At 36.5% G+C, this 23,532-nt stretch overlaps 1 protein-coding gene across 4 annotated transcripts; it reads left to right on the top strand.

Annotated features, from left to right (window-relative positions):
* The first annotated feature begins 7,987 nt into the window (after positions 1-7,987).
* LOC120000287 (alpha-amylase 3, chloroplastic-like) lies at positions 7,988-23,307 on the top strand. 4 transcript variants are annotated; one of them, XM_038848300.1, is made up of 13 exons: positions 7,988-8,491; positions 8,668-8,798; positions 8,925-8,979; positions 9,061-9,174; positions 9,279-9,399; positions 10,023-10,381; positions 10,955-11,610; positions 12,017-12,206; positions 16,315-16,421; positions 20,860-21,109; positions 21,677-21,799; positions 22,109-22,276; positions 22,730-23,307. In XM_038848300.1, exons 1-13 carry the CDS (start codon positions 8,213-8,215, stop codon positions 22,886-22,888), a joined length of 2,712 nt encoding a protein of 903 aa, XP_038704228.1. In that variant the 5' UTR covers positions 7,988-8,212; the 3' UTR covers positions 22,889-23,307. The 4 variants fall into 4 exon arrangements, with proteins under 4 accessions (XP_038704228.1, XP_038704230.1, XP_038704229.1 ...); XM_038848302.1 differs by having other exon boundaries at positions 10,062-10,381; XM_038848301.1 differs by having other exon boundaries at positions 7,989-8,491; positions 10,023-10,378.
* The last annotated feature ends 225 nt before the right edge of the window (positions 23,308-23,532 follow it).

The raw sequence follows: 23,532 nt of genomic DNA on the forward strand, positions 1-23,532 counted from the left end.
TATCTGCAGAACATATAATTATTTGCATATCATATAATTTATCTGTAGTGCATAAAAACTATTTATCTGCAGAGCATAAAATTTATCTGTAGGGTAAACAATATATACTAACCATAACAAAATTACAACATATACTGCAAATAAATTTCAATATGTACTAATCATAACAAAACACAACAGATAATGTAGATAATTTTGGTTCAGATACATTTGTGTCTATACGATCAATATTTTGATATGCAAACTTTGAGCCTTGATTTGACATCTAAAATGTTCGAATCTTCAAAATTTTATTAGACACAAAACATTAGGTCTTCGAGTTTTTTTAGAACGCCTTAATAATGGTCTCAATTGGAGCTCAAATGAGTAAGTTACAGCTATCCGAACACATATACATCAAACACACTGACCTCAGAAACATAGCTCCAATGTGCAAACTTTGAGCCCTCAATTTGACCTCTAAAATGTTCAAATATACAAATATGTTTAGACATAGTTATGTGAGTTTTAGAGTATTCTTTCAAATGTCATAAAAATCATCTCAATCGGAGCTCAAACAAGTGAGTTATGGCTATCCGAACACATTGACATTGAATACACTAATGTCAAAAACGTAACTCCAATACGAAAATTTTGAGCCTTGATTTGACATTTAAAATGATCGAATCTACAAAAATGTATTAGATATAATTCTATGGGTTTACAAGTCTTCTTTAGAAATTCGTAAAAATCATCTCAATCAGATCTCAAACGAATGAGTTATTAGTGTCCAAACACACTGATGTAAAAAACACAACTCCAATGCACAAAACTTTGAGCTTAAATTGATGCTTAACTGTGTCTATCCGAATTGCTTGGAATTCAAGACTTGTAATTTGGAAGTTCAATTATATTTAAATTGATATTTAATTAATAAACTAATAAGGACTAACAATGCAAGAAGCCCTAACAAGGCTTACATTTTATGTCTTGAGTTTAATTGTGTGTAGGATGATCGAATTGATCAAGTATCGATATGGTGCCATTGACTGAACTCTAATGGACTCTTAATCATGGTCAAACACGATTAACTTAAATGGAGCCGATTGAAGAAAAGTTGACTTTTTAGTCAACATCAACGATTGATATGGACATGGGGTGACATGACATATCACATATGAGGTGGATGCATGACATGTATTAGTGGAGCCAATCAAAACTACAATTTAAGCTAAAAAGTAAAAGGAGAGATGCAATTAAATGCTCACATTTTGAAGACCTCTTTACTCACATATCACGAAGCCTAGGGTTAAATGAGGGCAGTTATTTTACTCATGATAGATGTCAACCCATTATTGGCAAAAAGTGTGCGTTGACCGACCCAAACCAGAATATCCATAATCCCCAGAGTGAGTGACCGCTAAATGAGAGATTTGACATAGCAATTCCCGTGAGATTGGCCTGATTAAGAGGGAATTACATTTAATTCATTCACTATAAAAGAGATAGAGGTACGTAAGGGCATTTTTAAGCATTGTTTTGTGATCATTTGGCTGGTGATAATCTTGACACTAACTTGAGCGTGAGAGTGTCTGCATCCAAACCACGATCGTCAGGCTCACTGACCTTTATCGTTTCCAAAGTTAGACCAGCGAATATCCAAGGAAGTCCTAACCGAATAGAATAGAGGCTCATTTTGGAGTGTTAAGCGACCATTGACCAAGTTCATTTATACTTTTCATTGTCCTCAAGTTATTTGGCTAATATAGTTTCATTTCTACTTTTATTGTTCTCAAGTCATATGTTAATGCATTGATTTTCTTGGACCATTGGTTTGTAGGCTAAACATTGTTGAATATTATTTGGTAAGACTAGTTGTAGGTATAAGATTATGTTGTCATGTTAGATTCTCTCGTAAGTCTTTACTCTTTAGTTAAGTAATACATGTCATTAAACTAATTTGATAGGGCATCATTTGTCGTGCAAATCTTCTTTTGACACGAATGATTGGATTTGGCTATATTTGTTTGTGATAGAGAGTAGGTTTTGATGTAGTGTTGACTGTTGAGTGCTCTATTGCAGCCTTAATCTCATGGATTTAGGTCATGCCATACTTGGTAGAAGTCAAAAAGCCTCCATGTAAATCTCTCTATAATTATTTTTTTCAACATGAATTCTGTATATACTATGTAGTAGTGTTGTATTGGTAGTTAGTACAATTTAAAACGTATTTATGGATTGGGCCCTCCAACCTTGTTAAGTATTGCCCGATTACCTGGAACTGGGTCGGTAACCAGTGGCCCGAAACTTGGTAACCCTTAATAGGGTTATTGATCGAGTGGCTAAGCTCTTAAAAAATACTGGGTCAGGCTCGACCCAGTCTGATGTACACCTCTAGTAGGGGTGCACATAACCTGCATGTGACTCGATCCAACCCACCTAAACCGACCCTTACCCACTTAAATGAGGGTTGGATAAGGGTTATGTAATATGCAAGCCAGCTTTATAAAGGTCAGATATGAGTTATGGTGAAACCCAACCCAACCCCACATAACATAAACGACCTCGTTTTATACTACTCCATTTAGTCTTAGTCCACTAGTCTTGCGTTGCAACCTAACCCGCACTATAGTACATTTAGAAATCTATTTAGAAATTTATACCATTACTTATTTGTATTTGTAGGTTGTTTGAATTATTTGAATAATGGAATTATGATAAAGGCTCCCAACTCGACCCAATCCTACCTGTCTAATATGAACCTGACCCAACCGTGTCTCAAATGAGGTCGGTTGAGGGTTGATGAAAGTCTCACCCGAACTTATGCGGGTCAGATGAGGTCTCCCAAAACCCGACCCAACCCAACCCATATGCACCCCTAACCTCTAGTTTATATTTTGAGTTCTTATGAGGGATTTTATTGGAAACTGAACAGGAGCACGTAAAATGGCTAGAAAATAAAATTATAACTTTCAATTTCAATTTCAATATATATATATATATATATATATATATATTAATAATAGAATTATAATCATTTTAGTATTACTATATATCTTTATGTTCATAAAATCTAATATAGTGACCTTAAAATTACATAGATTTTTTTTCATATATTTTTATTGGATGTTAGAGACCAAAAGTCCCACATTGGAATATTATGGGTAAACAGTCTAACTTATAAGTATAGACCCATCACCTTCCCACCAAGAGGTGCCTTTTCTAATAAAAGGACAAAACTGTGCGGCTATGATGTATCCTCGAGAACCGAATAATCAAAAGCAGACAATACCTCTCGTGGATTGAGTTGGACCAAACTATAAGATAGTATCAGAGCGAGGTTTCAAACTTCCACCCATTTGGGTTACCTGTGAGCCTCTCGAACGTCCTTATAGATGGACCACACACAAGTGAGCGATACTTGTAGGTCATTTTGGATGTCCAATGGACATACCATCCATAAATAACCCTAATCCATACAGTCTACTTGTTGAGTCTGACATAACCCAGCCCATAAATGCTAAGGAGTGTTAGAGACCGAATGTCTCATATTGAAAAATTGCGGGCAGGTCTTTATGGTACACCATTAGACCTACTCATGTTTGCTATGTTCTACATAGGACAGGAGATTTGCAGATTACGATACTTGGGAATAGGGATGTTTGGGCAGCTAATGATGTGTTTGTTTAGGTGTGCTAGGACTTGTTGTCATTGAAAAGATTTTGATATAGGATTACACCAAATCTGATATGTCACCAAACGAGCTGTGTGAATTGTAAGAGGTCGTGCTAGATACTCATTGATCTTCTGGATAGCTTATGTAATATTTCTCACAAGTGCACAAGAGTACAAATAGCACAATATATGCAAGTAACGAGGTCGATTCCACAGAGACTAGTTAATTCAATTATTGTACCTAACTTATTGTATGCATGAGAATTTATGAAGAATGAGAATGTGAATGATGCAATTAGAGACTAACTAACAATGAATGAAAATTTAGATTTTTTTGGAGTATCAATATGAGAAGAACACTAGGGCAATGATTTCACCTAGTAATCCTATCACAAGCATTTAATTAACAAACACACAAGGGTTGTATTCTTTCTTAAATATGCTGGTTCGTTTGTTCGCGGTGCCAACAAATATTATTAACAATGGATTAATCATGTTCGGTTCGTAGTTTTTAACCCAAGGCTAACAACTCATTACTATCTAAAGAACTATAACAACCAATCAACTCCCTGAACATTGTTCATGGCAATCGACAATTGATTTTCTTAATTCCAGTTCCGCTAGAACATGTGAATTCGGTTTGTTCTTTAGTCTAACTAGATGAATCTAACTGAGCATTCAATTGGTGGTCAATCAATTAAACAAGCAATAGATTATAAGTTGGAAATTAAAGACAAGAATCATGAACCAAAATTATACATTCAATTAATTGAAATACTTGCAACAATCATACTATGCTACATCAAGCCCTAGCAAAGAGGTTTAGCTACTTATGTTATAAGAACACAATGAAACTAAATATGATAAAGTCATGAACCAAGAACAAGAACAAAGAGAAAAGCTAGAGACAAGAACAAGAACAAAAGCTAGAGAATGTGGCTCTCCAATTCCCCCTAAAAGCTGCCGTGAATTTCCTATTTATATTGCACGGGAACTTCCTTCCATTGCAAACCAATTCCCATTCATTATCTGATTTCCTTCCTTTATTCAAAGTCGGATTTCTTATTTTATTTCCATCTCTCTCGGTTTCCTTCACTTAATAGTCTTTGTCTCTGACTTTGGCAAACTCCTCACGTGCCTTTTGAGTTTTATTCTCTCAAAGTCTTCTTTTATTATTATTTTTTTTTGTTCTTAATTTTCATCTGCAGCCCTTTTAATATTATCACTCTAATTGAACTCCTACAAATCAAAGTTAATGGGCTTCAATCATGGATCCACACACTTTCTCAAATGGGCTTAAGTGACAAGCTGCCTTCTAGATTAAAGAGAAGTCCTCTTGTACGCCTCGTTGACATCATAGGCTTGATTCTTGTATCTCCAAGTCTTGGTACCAAATAAGACTTTTTTTTCACAATATTTCACCTACATAGACCTGAAAATCAAAACAAAAGTATTCTTGTAATATCCATGATTAATTCCATTAAAAGAGACAAAAATAAGTGTAAAGTGAGGTATAAAAATATTTAAAATATAATACAATCAAATACCCCACATTTATTTTTTGCTCGTCCTCGAGTAAAACAAAAGAAGAAAAATAAAAAATAAGAAACCTAACTCACTTTCACAGAAATCATGGTGGTACTCAGCATGTGACACAAGCCTTTAAACCCCTAGGTATCCCTAGTAGACGAGTTATAGTCTCATGAGGGTTTACCAAAATGATACCCACAAACATTTAAACTAGTCATTCCAATCACGCTTAAATACTAAACATGTCTTATAAACTAGTTATTAGCTAAAGAATTTCACAAAGAATCATGCTCGAATATATATGATTTGAATTCGGCCAACATCAACACAACATATCTCAATCAAAATAGTGCATATTCAAACTCAATTTCAACTTCTCACAGGGAATACTCTCAAGATTCACTCAATTTAGTGGTAGTAAAGTGTTTGTACTCAATTAATCTCATGAAAACAGTCCTACCATATGCTTGCTTGTCCATCCATTCTATACTATTAAAAACATGTAACTTCATGAATCAAGATGTCTTTATTCAAGGTTGTAATGGCGCCAAGGGTGAAGATAAAAAGAAAAAGTGGTATAGGAAATCACAAAAATTTTAAAGAACTAGTATAGCACAAAAATTAGGGCATATATATTCTTGTCTGCCCAATCTTCATTCTCAACATTCAATACTCCACCGATTCTTCACAACTTCAAGATTCTTGCATTATGCACATAAACTCCTTTTTTTCTTTTTTCTTTTTTTTTTCAATTCAAAACAATGTCGAATCATACTAAATATTTTTGTCTTTTTTTTTCACTTTTTTTTTCCTTTTCTTTTTCGACACATTAATGCACGTGTGTTTGATATCACACTTATTCTCTACCAAATAACATCCCAAAACAAACAAGAACTCCCCCACACTTAATTCTTTCATCAACAAACTCAACATACTTGAATACCATCAACACTTGAAAAATCTCGTACCATGCTCCACTAATCCCTTAGAATTAGGTAAATAATTGTTTTTCGGGTTAAAAGGTCAAGTAGATAAGTTTCAGGAATAAAAAGGCTTATTTAGGCTCAAAGGGGCTTTCTAATGGATAAATACATTAGGATATAGGCAATTTAGTTATGGTTGTAAAACCTCAAACTTTTGTTTAGGGGGCTAATTGAAAATTTCTTATGAACATGGGGTTTAAATGGAAAAGGAAAAATCTTTGAGGGTTAAAAATTGAAATAAAGGAAAAAAGGCTGAATTAAACCTATAATAACTAGTTTTGGGATTCGTGAAGTGCAGAAGAAAACCTAGATTTTCTACTCTCTGCCCTATGTATCTCTCTCCCCTTGCCGCCCCACACCTGAAGTTAAATATTTCCATCCGGTGCTGCCCAAGGAATCGGTCGGTCACCAAAACCCCGTCCCAGCCAAGATGAATGCCAACGGCTACAAGACTCCACCAAAACGTGCCTGGAACTTGCTGTCAACTTTGCGAAGATGATGCTAGACATTCCAATGTGTTAACCGGCTAAAGTACTACCACCATATGCCAAAAGCCGCCTGAATCGATTCTTGAACTCGCTAGACATTCCATCGAATCCGTTGTCGGTGCTTGTAATTGAAAAAGACTGAAGAAAAGAGTGCACACGATTTTCTTTTTCTCAAAAAATAGTAAAGAGTGCTCACACATTGGTGAATACCCGCCACACTGGATGAGGCTCAAGTTTAGCATCACAAGTTTAGGTCTAACTCTTTATTGAAAACTCAAGTAGACAATAGAAGGTTTGTCCTCCCTTATATGTTAGACTCTAAATCCACCATCTTCTGATATGTGAGATTCTCATCAATCCTCCCCTGGGAGTACGCACGTCCTCGTGCATGGCTAGGGCTGGACCATTTCGACCATCGACTCACTTATCACCTCGGACCTGTGAGACAGGATCACATATCGCTGTGAGACAGGATCACATATCGGACCTCTGTGAGACAGGATCACATAACCTTGCCAATCGAATGGATTAGGCTTTCCCAGTTAGTTGAATGACTTTTTCTCTTTTCCAACCCGCCCACAATAAATTTGGTCCACAGTCTGCTAACCCAACTCGACAAGATATGGGCTCTGGGATAGGCCCATCTATAATAGTATCAGCCCAGGGCTTGCACACAGGCAAGTGCACTCTCAATGCAAGTACCAATATGGATACCCACCACACGGGATATGAACCCAAGTCTAACATCACAAGTTTGGACATAACTCTCTATTGAAAACATAGGTCGATAAAAAAAAATTTATCCTCCCTTATAAGCTATACTTTAAATCTATCATATTTTAATGTGAGATTCTCATCACATCTTTGAAGTTGAACCACACCTTGCTTGCTGTCAATAGATACTTAAAAGGATCTTCAATGCAGAAAGAGACACAATGGCGGCTATAAATAATCTTATTTTATTAGTGTGTGTGACACACAGACATATACATACATACATATATATATATTTTATAAAGGTGAAAACTACAAAAATATCTCAAACCTCGATTAGCTGCCACAAAAAAAATTTCTATTCCTCAATTTACATTTTGTTGGCAGCATCTGTTTCATAAAATGGTCCATTAGTTAATTATTTAACAACTCTCAAAACTCAAAAGTAACTAAGATTTTTCACCCACTTCCTTTCTATCAAACCACAAATACAAGAAGATTTTAAATTTTAATATGGAAATTTGAAATCTCAAAAGTTGTGTTGTCGGTGTGTATGAAAAAAATATTTTTTTACTTTATGCCTTTGTGGCTCTGGCAGAGTGACGGTGGATTTAGACTTTAGAGGGGGTAATGCACGGAGGAGAGAGCTTGGATCTCTACAAAACAAAACGCACGAGAGAGAACACCAATTTAATTTTTACTCTGATTAAAAATATCAATCACTGAACTTCTGATATCTCTTCTCCTCTCCTCTCCTCTCCCTTCCCTTCTGTTTCATCGTTTCTGTTGTTGTTCACATTTTTGGGATCCTTCGTGTGTTTATCATAACACAAAACAAAACACATGTCGACCGTTACGACAGAGCCTCTGCTCCGTTATTCGCGTACACAGAGGCACCCAAGACTCCGACCTCGAAATTCGCGTTTGTTGAATCCTGCTTCGTTGAATTTTCGCTCCAAGACCGTCGAGTTACTCTCTAATGGCGCAAGTTTCTGCAACTTCAAGCCCCGTCACAGGGTCCAACCCGTCAGAGCTAGCTCAGCTGATGCTGCTGTCCTCGATACCTTTCAATCCGCGGATGTATTCTTCAAGGAGACCTTTTCCCTCATAAGAACTCAAAGGGTTTGAGCTTTCTCTTCTCTTGCAATAAAATGTTATTTGTTGTGTATTGGTGTTACTTGATGTGTTTGGTTGCTGGGGAAATTTAGGATTTCTGAGAAGATTTTCGTCAGTTATTATTGTTTCATTTATGTCTTATTATATGTGCAATTTGATTTTGATTTCATATGGATTGGTAGGTGGAGGGGAAGATTTTCATCAGACTAGATCAAGGGAACGATGAGGCCGCTTGGGAGCTTACTATAGGCTGTAACATTCCGGGGAAGTGGATTCTTCACTGGGGAGTTTCTCTCATTGAAGACAATGGCAGGTTTAGCTTCTCGTTTCTCTTATTGTGTTTTCTGTTTCTCTTATTTTGCTTCAAAGTTGATCGTCAATAATTGATGAGAATATTGAAATGATTATTGAGTGACAAATCTTTTTCCAAATTTTGTAGTGAATGGGATCAACCTCCTAAAAGTATGAGACCTCCCGGTTCAATTCCAATCAAGGTATGCCTTGGCTTTTACTAGCCAATTACTGATCTTGAAGATAACTTGTTTCTGCCTTATCCATATTGATCTTTTGCCCAGGACTATGCAATAGAGACACCTTTGAAGGAATCGTCAGAGCAAGATATATTTTATGAAGTGAAGATTAACGTCATTCCCAATGGTGAAATTGCAGGAATAAATTTTGTGCTGAAGGTTTGAATTTTCAACAGTTGTAGTTGAGCGTGCTAGTTGTTTATGCTAGTTCTCTAAGTTAAACCATTTTTTCCCCTGTATTTTTGGGTATTTTGGTGGCTCAGGATGAAGAAACTGGAGCATGGTATCAACATAGAGGGAGAGATTTTAAAGTGCCTCTTGTGGACTACCTTCAAGATGATGGAAACATGATTGGTGCAAAAAGGGACCTGGGTCTCTGGAAAGGTACTATTAGCCATTATATGCTGTCGTTATCGCATAATATATTCTTGTTTAATACTGTGGATCTCTAATCCCAGAACATATCTATACTCGACTGGGGGTAACAAAGTCAGGGAAGACCGTCCTGATCAAGGTTAATAATATTATTTGTTCCCAAGAAGTTCTCTCAATTTAGAGCAGGTTCTTAGCAAGCATGACTTACTGGAACTATGAGTTAAGCGGAGAGGAATAAAATTGGTTTAACTGTCCATATGTGTTTTCATTTCTGGATACTGTAAAATACTTAAACAGCAGTGAGAGGCTACTAGTTTCTTGATTTCTATTCGTTGTTTGTGCTCCTTTTTGTATGTTGTGTGACCTCATTCGGACTTTGTTATTTATGGTTCTATAGTGTGTGATTGAAACTGAAACTTTTGTTTAATACCTTCTCATAACTTGGTCCTGTCACAGATCAGCGTGGAAATTCGAATCAAGTGGATTACTTATTTAACAGTCACAGTACTCATCCATACTTAACATTATTAGTTAGAGACGGGTGCTGGGCTATGAGTTGTGGTTTTTGATTTTCTCCTCTACCCTCAATTTTCATGATGTGCTGATAGTTTGACTGTCATCCTTAATCCCAGGAGCCCTGGGATCACTCTCGAACATAATTCTGAAAAAAGAATCATCTGCTTCTAAACTTCAAGGTAGTAGCAGTGAATTGGAAGATACCAAGCAAGAAAAAATCTTCCTAGAAGGATTCTATGAGGAGCAACCTATCACAAAGGAAATTTCTTTTGAAAACTCAATGACTGTTTCGGTTCAGAAATCTCCAGAGACGGCTAAGAATCTTCTGTATATGGAGACTGATTTACCTGGTGACGTAATTGTTCACTGGGGAGTTTGTAGAGATGATGCCAAATATTGGGAAATTCCAAAAGCTCCATATCCACCAGAGACAACTGTATTCAAGAACAAGGCTTTGCGCACTCTATTGCAGGTAGCAAGCATATACTTCCATTTAACGAGAACCCAGTATCCTGTACGAAGTTATTCTTGCTTTGGAGGATAAATCCAGTAGTGTAATACATGCTTTCCTCTCCCTAAACCATATCATGGGGCGCTTTTTTTTTTTTTTTTTTCTTTTCAGGAGCATTTCTAACAATTGTCATATTATAATTGCATGGTATAACTGTTGAAGTTAACGTCATCCAGGATTAGTGGATTAAATTCAATTGTTTGCTGTATACATTAGAGTCTGCATATGTTCTCTCTACTGCTGTAGATATTTTAGAATCAATTTTCTCGTAGACAAATTTTGTTTGTTACAAGTTTGAATTTGTCTGCCAAAATGGGGGTGTATCAGCATGGGATCACACGCTGCATGTACTAATTATGCCTGGTTTAAAGCATTGTTATATTCTTCATACTACCTTCTGCTACTCGTCTTTGTTGGAAGCTTTGATATTGAGTGTCTTCACTACAACTTGCATACTGTTGTCAATTAATTTGAGATTGAATGGCTATTATCATACTTTTTTTCTTCTTCAAATTTACATGGTTATCTGTTATGCAGCCAAAAGAGGGTGGAAATGGATGTTCCGGATTATTTACTCTGGATGAAGAACATGAAGGATTTCTTTTTGTTCTCAAGCTAAATGAAAGCACTTGGTTGAAATGGTTGGGAAATGATTTCCATATCCCTCTTTCTGGTTCAGGTGGCTTGCATTCTCAACCTGGACAGGGTCAATTTGATGTACTTAAAGCTGAGAGAGCAACAGATACAAATGAAGAAATTTCTCCAGTTGCCTATACTGAAGGAATAATTAATGAAATAAGAAACTTAGTGAGTGACATTTCATCTGAGAAGAGTCGGAAGACAAAAACAAAAGAAGCACAGGAAAGCATTCTTCAGGAAATTGAAAAACTGGCAGCTGAAGCGTACAGCATCTTCAGAAGTTCCATCCCTACCTTCTCAGAGGAAACCATTTCTGAATCTAAGGTCCAGAAACCATCAGTTAGAATATGCTCTGGGACAGGATCAGGGTTTGAAATATTATGCCAAGGTTTTAATTGGGAATCTCATAGATCTGGAAGATGGTACATGGACCTGAAACAAAAAGCTACTGAAATATCTTCCATGGGATTCACTGTCATTTGGTTGCCACCACCAACAGAGTCTGTGTCACCTGAGGGGTACATGCCAAAGGATTTATATAACTTGAACTCCAGGTGATTTTTTTTTCATCTCCAGGGAGGAAAATAATAGAAGCTGATGCTTTTCTGTAACTTATCCTTTTAGATTTGTAATTCTGTATGTGCATACATTTGTCACAAACCATGAAGGAGGAGAAACAAAATCCTGTACTTGGTCAAATGATCTAAGCTTATAATATTCTGGATAATCAATTGTAGTGTTTTTTTTTTTTTTTTTTTTTTTTTTTTTTCCACTTGCTAGAATGATGGTAGATCATTACAATGAGTTAAGATGCATCTCGTGGAAATATTTGAAAATATCTCGTGGATAATCAATTGTATTGTTGTTTTCACACATGTTCATGTGTGTATATATTGATTGGAAGAGTAGGAGCTAACATAATACCAAATATTGATCAAGACTTCTATTCTTTATTGTTAGATATGGAAGTATTGATGAGCTAAAGGATCTTGTAAAGACACTCCATGAAGTTGGTATCAAAGTTTTGGGGGATGTTGTCTTGAATCACCGCTGTGCAACCTATCAAAATCCAAATGGTGTGTGGAATATTTTTGGTGGCCGTTTAAATTGGGATGATCGTGCGGTTGTTGCAGATGATCCACATTTTCAGGTATTTGACTTGAGTTCTATTCGATATTGGATGCATTTGTTGTTGTTACTTGTTAGAATGTGATTTTAGATTCGCTTAAAACTAATGTCTTTCTAGAATGAAAATACTTGGAATTAGTCCTTTGAAGGGAAGGAGACTAATTTACCCTATAATTGGTGTGAGATAAAGGCTTTGTCGAGTTCAAATCAAGTTATCTAGTTGTAAAGATACGTCATTCTTGTCATACAATGCACACTGAAATTCAAGTTGCTATATTGATTATTCTCATATGTAAGATATGGTCACTCGAGAGATTATCTTAGGCTCCGTTTGGTAGAGCGGTTGTATTGATTTTCAACACTAGCGGTTAAGCTGTGAAAAATAAGCTGAGCTTAAAGTTATGAAATAAGCTTTGAGGTGTTTGGTGAAACCAAAAGTTGTTTAAAGCTTATAAGCGGTACTGAATTGTGCATTGTTTGGTTAATTGACAAATAAACGAGTTATCTTTTTAAAAGACCAGATCAAAATAAATTGGGGATTTTTTTAATACAAATAATTGTAAATGTCCACATTTAAATTTAATATTACACATTAATATTATTAAATGTTCAAGTATTGCTAATTATCTTGATGTCACAAACCATATGAGTTTTTAATACCACTCAAACACTCACTGCCTCTGCCTTCTACGCAAAAGTTTATCTGCAATCTTATCCCGTACAGAGGACATGGTTCTGCCATCACACAATTCATCATCCCAACATCTTCAGTAGGTGGTTCCTGAACTGAACTACTTGACCCTTCATCTGTTGCTGTAAATTCTTCATCATACATCACCCTCAATCGAATGAAGTTGTGAAGTGCCATACACGCAATTACAATATGAATCTGGGTTTCAAAGGGGTAAGATGACATCTTTCTCAATATAGGAAACCTATTTTTGGTCACCCCAAAAATTCTCTCAATTACACTTCGGAGAGATGAGTGTGCGTGGTTGAACACCTCACGAGGACCTGTTGCGCGGCGACCATGACCGAACTGAGATAAATGATACCTCTCACAAGAGGATAAAACAAGAAGAAATGGCCATAAAAGAGAACTACCCCGTTCTTAGATAGAACACTATCAGGCCTAAAATCAAGCAAAACAAATGGACGAAACCCATAAAAAATAATGCTAATAGTAGCCCCGTTCCAAGAGCATAGCCTAAAACGCCTAATCATATGAGCATACTAATTAATGATTTCAAAGAAATAATAAGAGTTTCAAATTCTTTTAGAACATCCATGACTGCATCTCTTCACCAGATCTTACACTTTTTTCCCACCAAGTCCCATAATGAAATTAAACATCCATCGATTTGCTCAAATTCGAACGAGTAGGGAAGATATGGATTCTTACCAGCAAATCAAAAGCCTTTGTGATCTCCCTGCCTCCAGCGACGACGGAGACGCAACATCATCGTGTAAAATAACAACTATCAGCAAAAGGGAAAAACAAAAATCGAACAAAAGAATTGATGGAGGGTAAAGCCAGATCAACGCCGTACCTCGCTGGTGTGGTGGTGGGTGATGAGAGATCTACTCTGGGAAACACTCTTCAGGCTCTCTTGTAACAGAACGAAACAAACGAAGCATAGATATAAGATAAACGCTTGAGAAAAAACTTTGTTTTAGAGCTTTCTTTTGGGAGCGGTAAAGCTGGCGTTGGTAGGGCGATACTACTAGCTTATTCAGTCTGTTTGGTAGAGCTTGTACCGCTGGCGATACCACTAGCTCTTAAGCTTCCTTGAACGCTCTGCCAAACACACGCTTAATTTTATAGTACTGTATAGAATACTCCATATCAAAGTGATACGTACTCTTGATAGGACTTTCACTGTCTAGCCAACTATGCAGTGATAGATAAGTCAACCCAGGTTGACTGGTTCAAAACGGTCTAACTCAATTCAACTGGAAATTCTGGCTTTTATGAGTATCCGAATTGGATCATGTGCCGCTTCTTGGTTCAACCGATCACACTAGCCTCCTGTCCGGTTTTTATTACACTGTATAATATGATAGACTATAAAAACGTACTGTACTTTTAGCTTTGTGCCATTTAGGGTGATTGCATTCAGTGAATTTCTTGCTAGAATTTTGGAATCTCGTTTAGTGTCTAGTATCCTTTGTAAACCTGAATTTGTATGGAGAAACATAAAAAGAAAGCACTTTCCAAACATGCCCTTAATATTTTTTGAAACCAGCCTATTCTAGTGTAATAGTTTGCAGATTTTGTATTTTTGCACTTTTGTGCATCCAAATTATAAATTTAAAAGACGTATGTGTACCATAGATTATGGCCAAATAGGCATACAGGTAAATGCAAAGCATCATGAACTTTATATTAATAATTCTCAAGCTCTTCTATGATTTGCTCGTTGTTTCCATCTCATCATTTTTACGTCATCATCATCATCTCAAAGTTCTATTTCCAAAATTTTGGGGATTGGAAAAGTAACTCTATTAAAGAATTTTGGTTTCAATCCACTAAATAGATTCTCTGCCTCAATTAGCTAGAATTACATGACAAACTATGCAGTTTCAGAAGTATGCGACCATTAAATGTTGCAAGAGACAGGTTCTTGTCCTTCCACTACCCATATAATGATCTGGATGTGGTTGTGCTCATTTTTTAAAGAATAAAATCTTATATCTGTGAATCCAATGCAGGTATAGAACTTGCATGGTTCATGTTATCAAATCACTTCTAGTTTACTCATGCTGCTTCAACTCACCTCTTTCCATCAAGATTGTATGCCAATATGCCATAAATAATGTCCTTTGACGCCTGCTCATTATTTTGATAGCTGAAATATCGGTCTTTATGGCATTGTTCAATTTAGTTTTAAAAAAAGTGGTTATGACTACTAGAAATCACCCTTTGTCACTGCGCCTATGATTGTATGCCCTATGTGAACTTTTTTCTTTAGTTATCCTCCCAGAAGAAGAAGAATACAAAAATCTTATGAGTTTGTTGTTAAGAATTACCATGGCAAAACATTCATGGAAGTAAAACAATCAGCCATAAAGATCTGCTTGATTTATTGTTGATAGTTAAATCCTTTTTCCAATAGCGGCAATGGTAGTATCACAGCCGTAGTATTAGCATTTTTAGTTGTAGATGTAACTGTGCAGTAGTGCTAACAATTGTAGGAGTAATTATGGCAGAAAAGCTGACATTTACTAGTAGTTATAGTAGCACCTCTCCACGTAAGAAGAGGTGGGAATGTATTTTTTAGTTCAGTACAATGTACTGAGAATAATAATCAATCAGAAAACAACAGAAGCAACATCAACTATATAATAAATGAAATATCTTTATATATCCATTAATTCACTATTGTTTGAAATAGATCACGTGTCTTGGTTTTAGACCTGATAACTGATAGAGAATAAAGGCTACAAGTTGCTGCTTTATTACTGTAGAATTTCCAGCTCGTACAAAAGAAGACCAACTAGGTCCTTATATAGTAGACAACACCAACCATCTAAGAAGTCTGCTAGAGACTTCAACTTCTCATCCTATTACATCATCAAAACAAACTTCTAATACATGACTGATTTGCCCATGCAATATCAGCTTACACTCCTACCAAACAATATGATTGTCTTAGTTTGCTGATGCAATACCAAATCATATATATAAACAAGCGCACAAGATTTCTGTTCAAACTTCTAGACATCTTGCTCCATTTTAACACCTGCCAACTAACTTCTTAAGATTCTAATCAAATCACAAATTACCACTTAACATCTATGTATATCTCATGGGACCTAAGGTTGTTGCATGTAATGCAAGTTTCTGAACTAAGGAATGCAATAAATGTTGTAGCTAATTAATAAACCATAGCATAAAACTAGCATGCATAGATCTTGTGGTATTGTTTTGGTATTATTAGTTGAAGTCTTGATCTCCATGTTTTGCTATTTGTTTCTTCTTATTAGGTTTGGAATTGAATTGATTAATTTTAGGGGAGGGAAAGGAAAACCTGCAGCTTTCAGGAGTTTCTTCTATTTCTGAAGCAACACTTGTTATTAGTGAATTTTGTGTCTTTGGATGTGTAAGATTACCTCATTTTTTCATAAAGGGTAGGGGCAACAAGAGTAGTGGGGATAACTTCCATGCAGCTCCAAACATTGATCATTCTCAAGATTTTGTGAGGGAAGATATCAAAGAATGGTTATACTGGCTGAGGTTAGTAGGCTGGACTTTTTTTTATCTTGTTTCTGAGAGTTTCCTTGATTGTTTTATTTACTTCGCACTCTGATTGTATGGTTGGTGTATGTGTAATTGTAATTGTAATATATATCTCAGAAGTCAATAGATCAAGAAGCATTCTCCGGTGTTTCCTCCTCTGACCAGAATGCACTCCAAAGCATTTAGCCATTTACCTCCATATTCGTGTTTTATTTCACTAGAAACTAAAAAAAGAACATAAGTCTGAATTTTCAAACTTTTCGAAAATTTGGCATTAATCTTGACTACAGTAGTCATTGATCAGCTTAAACTTTAGAAGATACCTTTTTAACCATCTCAACGGAACTTATCGATTTCAAACTTGTACAAAATTCATAGATTCCTCTTGGTATTTCATTAACATCGCCTAATCACGGTATGGTACAATGTCTTGCACAATATGATAGAACAAATATGCACGCAAGCTTGTCTCTATTGCAGCCGGTCCCAACCACGGATAAAAGAGGAGGGTTGTGGTAGTTGGCAACCAGTATAAAACTTTTCAAATGTATGAACATGAGAAATTTGTTGGGGCGTTAACTATGTGTGATGCATTGCATCGGAACCCGGGTGTGGAGATAAATGATCGAGGGCTTGCACGGGCATACCTTGATAGTGAGCGTTGCATCGGACCTCGGGTGTAATCATAAATGACTAAGGGCATGCTAGGACGTCCCCCACAAGAAACGCCTTGCATAGTCATCCGGATGCAATGAGACATAGACAATGGTTCCTCTGTTTTGGATAGGTGGAGGTAAAGAAGCTAGTTCATGATTATAGGATAAGGATAGACACTTGGAACATAGGGTCACTTACAAGCAGATTCACTGAACTAGTTGATACCATGATTAGACGTAGGGTTAACATAATGTGTCTACAAGAAACTAACAGGGTGGTGAAAAATCTAGAGATTGAAAAAGACTGGTTATAAATTATGGTACACTAGTTATTAATTATCTCATTCCCTAGTACCAATAAACAATTTTGGGAGGATCTCGATGAGATTGTTCAAGACATTCCAAGTAGGGATAAAATATTTTTAGGAGGACTTAAATGAACATGTGGGGAGAGAGAGTGGAAACTTTTTGATAGTGTACATGCAGGTATGAGTTTTAGAATACAAATAAGGCTGGAAAAACAAGAGTTTTTCGTGTTGTGTGACTTGTATCTAGTATATACTTGGTATAAAGAGGAAGAATCATATTTAATTACCTTTAGGAGTGGGCATAACTCTAGTCTAATAGATTTCATTTTTAAGCGAAATATAGAAGTAGAGTAGCACAAGAATATAAAATTAGGTAGTGGAATCTAAAAGAAGATAAATATATAGCTTTTAGGAAAAATTACTTAAGAATGCAAAGTGGAGTTTAGTTGGGGAAACAAACTCAATGTGGGAGAGATGACCGGCTTCTATCAAACAAGTAGCAAAAGAGGTACATGGTGGGTGGAAAGGCCCTAGAATGAGAATGTTAAAAAAGCAATTAGGACTAAGAGAAAATGTTATAGGAAGCCATATAATGGTAGGGACGAGGGTAGTTATGAAATGTACAAAGTATTTAAAAAAAGAAACTAAGAAGATTATAGGAGAGACATATCGTAAATCATATACCGAGTTATATAACAAGTTAGATACAAGAGATGTAGGAAAATATATTTTCAAGCTAGCTATACTACAAGAGAGGAAAATTAGGACCTAAATCATGTAAAATGCATCAAGGAAAGAGATGGTAGAGTTTTGGCGAAGGAAACAGAAATTAATGAGAGGTGAAGAATTTACTTCAACAACCTGCTTAATGATGAACAGAGGGAATATTGAAGATCTTCATATTTCTTCTGAGAATAGGGATCCTTGGTATGTAAGAGATATATTATGGTGAAAGTAGTGGAGGAAGCCTTAAGTAGAATGAAAGTGGATAAAGTCATGGGACATGATGGAATGGCAATTGAAGTGTGGAAATGCGTAGGAGATGTAGGTATAGTGTTACAACCCAGACCTCCGACCACATAGCTAAGGCTGCACTCCAAGAGTAAGCCCTTTCCCAAACCCTAACCACTTTAATCTCAATAACCAGATGCCGCCCTAAACCAACTCTTACCTTTTTCTACACAGATCACAAAAGCAAACTACCCAAAACACCCTCTTACAAATCATGAAACTACCCTTTGGATTTCCTTACAAAGACCTTCAACTGCTTTGTTTGGGCCTCTTGGGCCTGCGCGTTTGTATCATTACCCATTGATAGGAACTCCCACATCGGAAAGATAGGGGAGTTAAGTGCTGTTTATAAGGAGCGCAAAGACACTCCTTAACATGTCCAATAGGTTTTCACAAGAGCCCATGAAACATTGGTATTGTGGAGGCCCATTGGACTACAGTCGGTCCATGGGTGAGTGCATCCATGGATGCGGGCTGGGCTTATTGGACTGTTAGGGTGGGGTTTGAGCCTGGACTCTCCAAAGCCCATGAAACATTGGTATGGAGGGGTCCTTATCAATGGTATCGGAGTTGTTTGGTCCTTCGTGTGTGGGCGGGCCTATCTCCCTTTGTCCGGGTAATCCCTGCACTGGGTTGGACGTGCCACGGGAGGGGCTACCTGCAGATCCGGGTAGGGTAGGGAGAGTCTGTAAAGCCCGTGGAGGTCTGGTGGCCGCAGAGTGTGCCAATGTGGGCGTTGGCTCAGTAAAGCGGAGGGTATTGATAGAAACTCCCACATCGGAAAGATAGGGGAGTTAAGTGCTGTTTAAAAGGAAGGCAAAGACACTCCTTAAAATATCCAATAGGTTTTCACAAGAGCCCATGAAACATTGGTATTGTGGAGGCCTATTGGACTACAGCCGGTCCATGAGTGCGTGCATCCATGGATGTGGGCTGGGCCTATTGGACTGTTAGGGTGGGGTTTGGGTCTGGACTCTCCAGAGCCCATGAAACACTGGTATGGAGGGGTCCTTATCATATAGTATGCCTAATTAAGCTATTTAATCAAATTATTAAGACTCGTAGGATGCTTGACGAATGGAAAAGCACTATAATACCTACATACAAGAACAACTGTGATATCCAAAGTTTTGTAACAATTATAAAGGCATCAAGCCTATGAGCCACACATTGAAACTTGAAGAAAGAGTTATGGAACAGAGATTGAGATCGGTATCTACGATATCCGAAAATCAATTTGGTTTTATGTTGGGACGATCCACAATGGAGGCGATATTTTTATTAAGGGGACTTGTAAAAAATATAGACAAAAGAAAAAAGATCTTCATTTAATATATATAATCTTCGAGAAGGCATATGAAGGGTACCTAGGGAAGTAATGTAGTGGATTTTAGAGAAGAGAAGTCCCGATTAGTTATATTGCTATGATCAAGGATATGTATGAATGAGCCGTAGCTAGTGTTAGGGCTAATGATGGAGTTATAAAGGAGTTTCCATGACAATTGGTTTGCACCATGGGTCGGCACTAAGCTTGTTCCTATTTGTTATGGTGATGGATGAACTCACACGACATATCCAAAGTGAAGTATCTTGGAGCATGTTGTTTGCTGATGCTATAGTTCTAGTGGATGAGACAATATTGGGTTCTAGTGGATGAGACAATATTGGGAGTTAACTCAAAACTCGAGATATGAAGGCAAGTCTCAGAGTTTAAGTGATTTAAATTAAGTAAAACAATACAAGGGAACGAACAAACGACCGAAATAGATGTGAAAGAAGAAACAAAAGTAAAATTTTTAAATATCATGGCTTGGATTTTCAAGATGGTGGAGACATTAGTGAAGATGTAGTTAATAAGATTAGGGTTTGCTTGGTGGACAATAACAAGTAGTGTATTCCCGTTGATTTTCTCATAAACTCATGTAACTGACCCTAAACTTTTAGGATAAAGGCTTGGACGACGACGACAATGATAAGAATTCTCAAAGATGTCAAGTTCTTAACTCTATTATCTAAATCCTCAAAAAAAATTGTGGAGGGGTCTCTTCTTGAGAATTTATGTCAACTTGGTCCTTAGTTAATCTGTCAATATGATCTATTCCTAGTAAACATCCTTCATGAAGGGATGATATGTGCATGATTCATATCATTTTTAGCTGGTCTTCTAATTCTTCTTGAAAATTGTCATCTGAGTAGGGTTAGCAACAAAATGTTTTCCTTGCCAGTTAATCAGTTTGTTGCAAAAATGTGGCCTGAGTTATTTAGCTCCAAATGGTTGTATTTTTTATCCCATTAATTTTTTCAAGTTTACTTTTTTCGTCATGAAGTCCAAGAAGTTCAGCCATTGCACCTTAGATCTTACTAAGTGTATTTCTCTCTGGTCTGTGCTTCAGTTCGGATCTTTTGAATAATATCAGATAACGTTAAGTTTACCATTTTCTTGTAATATCTGCTTTACAGAGAAGAAATTGGATATGATGGATGGAGACTTGATTTTGTTAGAGGATTTTGGGGTGGCTATGTCAAGGACTACATGGATTCAAGTGAACCTTATTTTGCTGTAGGCGAGTATTGGGACTCCCTCAGTTATACGTATGGTGAAATGGATCATAATCAAGATGCACATCGACAGAGAATTGTTGACTGGATAAATGCTGCAAATGGAACTGCTGGCGCTTTTGACGTTACCACGAAAGGGATTCTTCATTCAGTAAGCATTCATCTAGACGATTCTTTCTTTAGAACTCCTAGAAGTTTGATCAACTGATGAATTTTACCAATCCCTTTACATCAAATGTTTACTGCGTTATTGCCTCATGCTTCTGCATATATTTTTGTCTTATCTCATTTCAGTCATTCTTTCCAAACTGCATACATATGTAAATTGTTGATAACAAGGGCTTGTAGGAATTTCTCAAGTTTTCAGTTTTGTTTATATGGAAGTAAAATGATTATAAAATTATTGTACTATGTTATTACTTATAGAAAACACAAGGCATTATGAACGTCCATTTTTATTTTTATCCCTCCATGTTGGAATGAAGAACTGCTAGGGCGTTTCTAAGAATATATTTAATTCCTTGGATTATCAAGAACTTTCTGCTGATATCTCTTATATCAAGTACATTAGCTTATGATGCATTATTTAAGAATTTTCTGGCACTTGCAACACTGGAAGATTAGGAAACTTTAAAAATATGAAAGTTTAATATTTATTTTCTGTTACAGTTGGGGGAAGGATGTTGTATTTAGATATTTTGTATTTGTTATGTTTTAGGCGTTGGAAAGATGTGAATATTGGCGATTGTCAGATGAGAAGGGAAAGCCCCCTGGGGTTGTTGGATGGTGGCCATCTCGTGCTGTTACCTTTATCGAGAATCATGACACTGGTTCTACTCAGGTATGACATTTTTCAAATGGATTTTTCATTTTAACTTGCCATTTTATGGACTACAACCACAAGGAGAGACAGAATCATATGGATGTTGACAATTGATGAGATAGATGCAACAGTAAAACAAAATTTTTGGTGAATGCTGAGATATGCTATGTTTATGGTGATTCTCGTATCAAATGGTGGGATTTTTAGTATGGGAGTTATCTATAATTGTGATACCCACAAAAACTTGACCTTCCTTTGATAATGTTTCCCACATTTGATTTTGTTTCTAACTTGTATATTTACTTCATCTATTCTTTGTTCCTAAAGGGTCATTGGAGATTTCCACGGGGGAAAGAAATGCAAGGCTATGCCTATATCCTGACACACCCAGGAACACCAGCTTTGTTCTATGACCATATTTTTTCTCATTATCAATCTGAAATTGCAGCTCTTATCTCTGTCAGAAACCGCAACAACGTACACTGTCGTAGTACGGTAAGTATCAAAACAAGGGTTTTCTATTTTTAGTGCTTAGACGTATGTTAAGAGAGAAATTTTTGGAAAGAGAATAGGAAGGTACAATTTCATTATGGCACATAACAAGCATAAGATGCTTTGAAAGTAATATTAGCTTAAAACATCAGATGAGAAAGAAAAAAGATCAAAGGATGCAACTTGACTGATATTTTAGTTATAGTAAACCTCTTCTGAAGTGATTTTAATATGATTATGTTGCATGGTCAATATCTTACAGTTCTGTATCACTTTTTACTTTTTGCTTTTACCCCTTTGGTACTTAGTGGAGAGCTATTAGTTTATATTTCAGGTAAGACTTCCAGATGTCTGTTAGAGTTCTCTGATGCCCATGTTGGTATGCTATAGTGATAAGAAAGAGTGCCTGATCAAAATACTAGTCCTGAACATCATTTTTTTTTTGTGCTACATAAGGTTAAAATTATCAAGGCAGAAAGGGATGTATATGCAGCAATCATTGACGAGAAAGTTGCAATGAAGATAGGACCAGGGCATTTTGAACCCCCAAGTGCCCCTGAAAGATGGTCTTTAGCGATTGAGGGACAAGATTACAAGGTCTGGGAAGCATCTTAATATATCCAAATTGATGTGATACGTACTTTTCAGGTAAATAGAAGAATTATTAGAGAAGATAAGACTTGGACGTGAAGTTTCAATACGTATGTAAAAGCCAATTAAGCACCAGAATAGGATAGTGTGCTTATGGTAGATGGTGCTTGGTACGGTAAGTAGCACAAGTTATTTGGCCATTGCTAATATGACGCAAAAAATGGTTCTAGACAGGGATCAGTATTAAATGTATTTACCACGTAATTTCTGAAACATTTTCAGAAGAGATGCTGTAAAAACATATTTACCTTGTAAGCTTTTGTGAACATGGATGAAGACATGCAGGCGATCTATTGTAATCGATTCATTTGTGTTGATGCACGAATGGAATAATAAGAATTATCATTATTTGAATGGAACACTTAACAGAACCATGCCTATGCAGCTCTGTACTGATCGTCTCTGTATTTTCTGCTTTTTCTATATTCCTTTCCTTGATGTCTACTGAGAGTCTTTTTTTTTCTTTCTGCCCTTTTTCTATATTCCTTGGTACATGAACAGTGAAAATATATGTGTGGTAAGGTCTGCGTCATTGTTTGAATTTCTGAAAACATCTTACATATTATGTGGGGTAAGGTCTGTGTACATTGTGTCTGTCTTTGACCCCG

This window comes from Tripterygium wilfordii, chromosome 6 (genome assembly GCF_013401445.1).
Source record: "Tripterygium wilfordii isolate XIE 37 chromosome 6, ASM1340144v1, whole genome shotgun sequence".
Classification (NCBI taxonomy): Eukaryota; Viridiplantae; Streptophyta; class Magnoliopsida; order Celastrales; family Celastraceae; genus Tripterygium; species Tripterygium wilfordii.

What these genes read in the sequence shown, in the direction of transcription:
- LOC120000287 (XM_038848300.1), top strand. Translation starts at nt 8,213, where the DNA reads ATGTCGACCGTTACGACAGAGCCTCTGCTCCGTTATTCGCGTACACAG. An exon ending in CCCTCATAAGAACTCAAAGG is followed by an intron (nt 8,492 to 8,667) that starts GTTTGAGCTTTC and finishes ATGGATTGGTAG; the next exon opens with GTGGAGGGGAAGATTTTCAT. An exon ending in GAATAAATTTTGTGCTGAAG is followed by an intron (nt 9,175 to 9,278) that starts GTTTGAATTTTC and finishes TTGGTGGCTCAG; the next exon opens with GATGAAGAAACTGGAGCATG.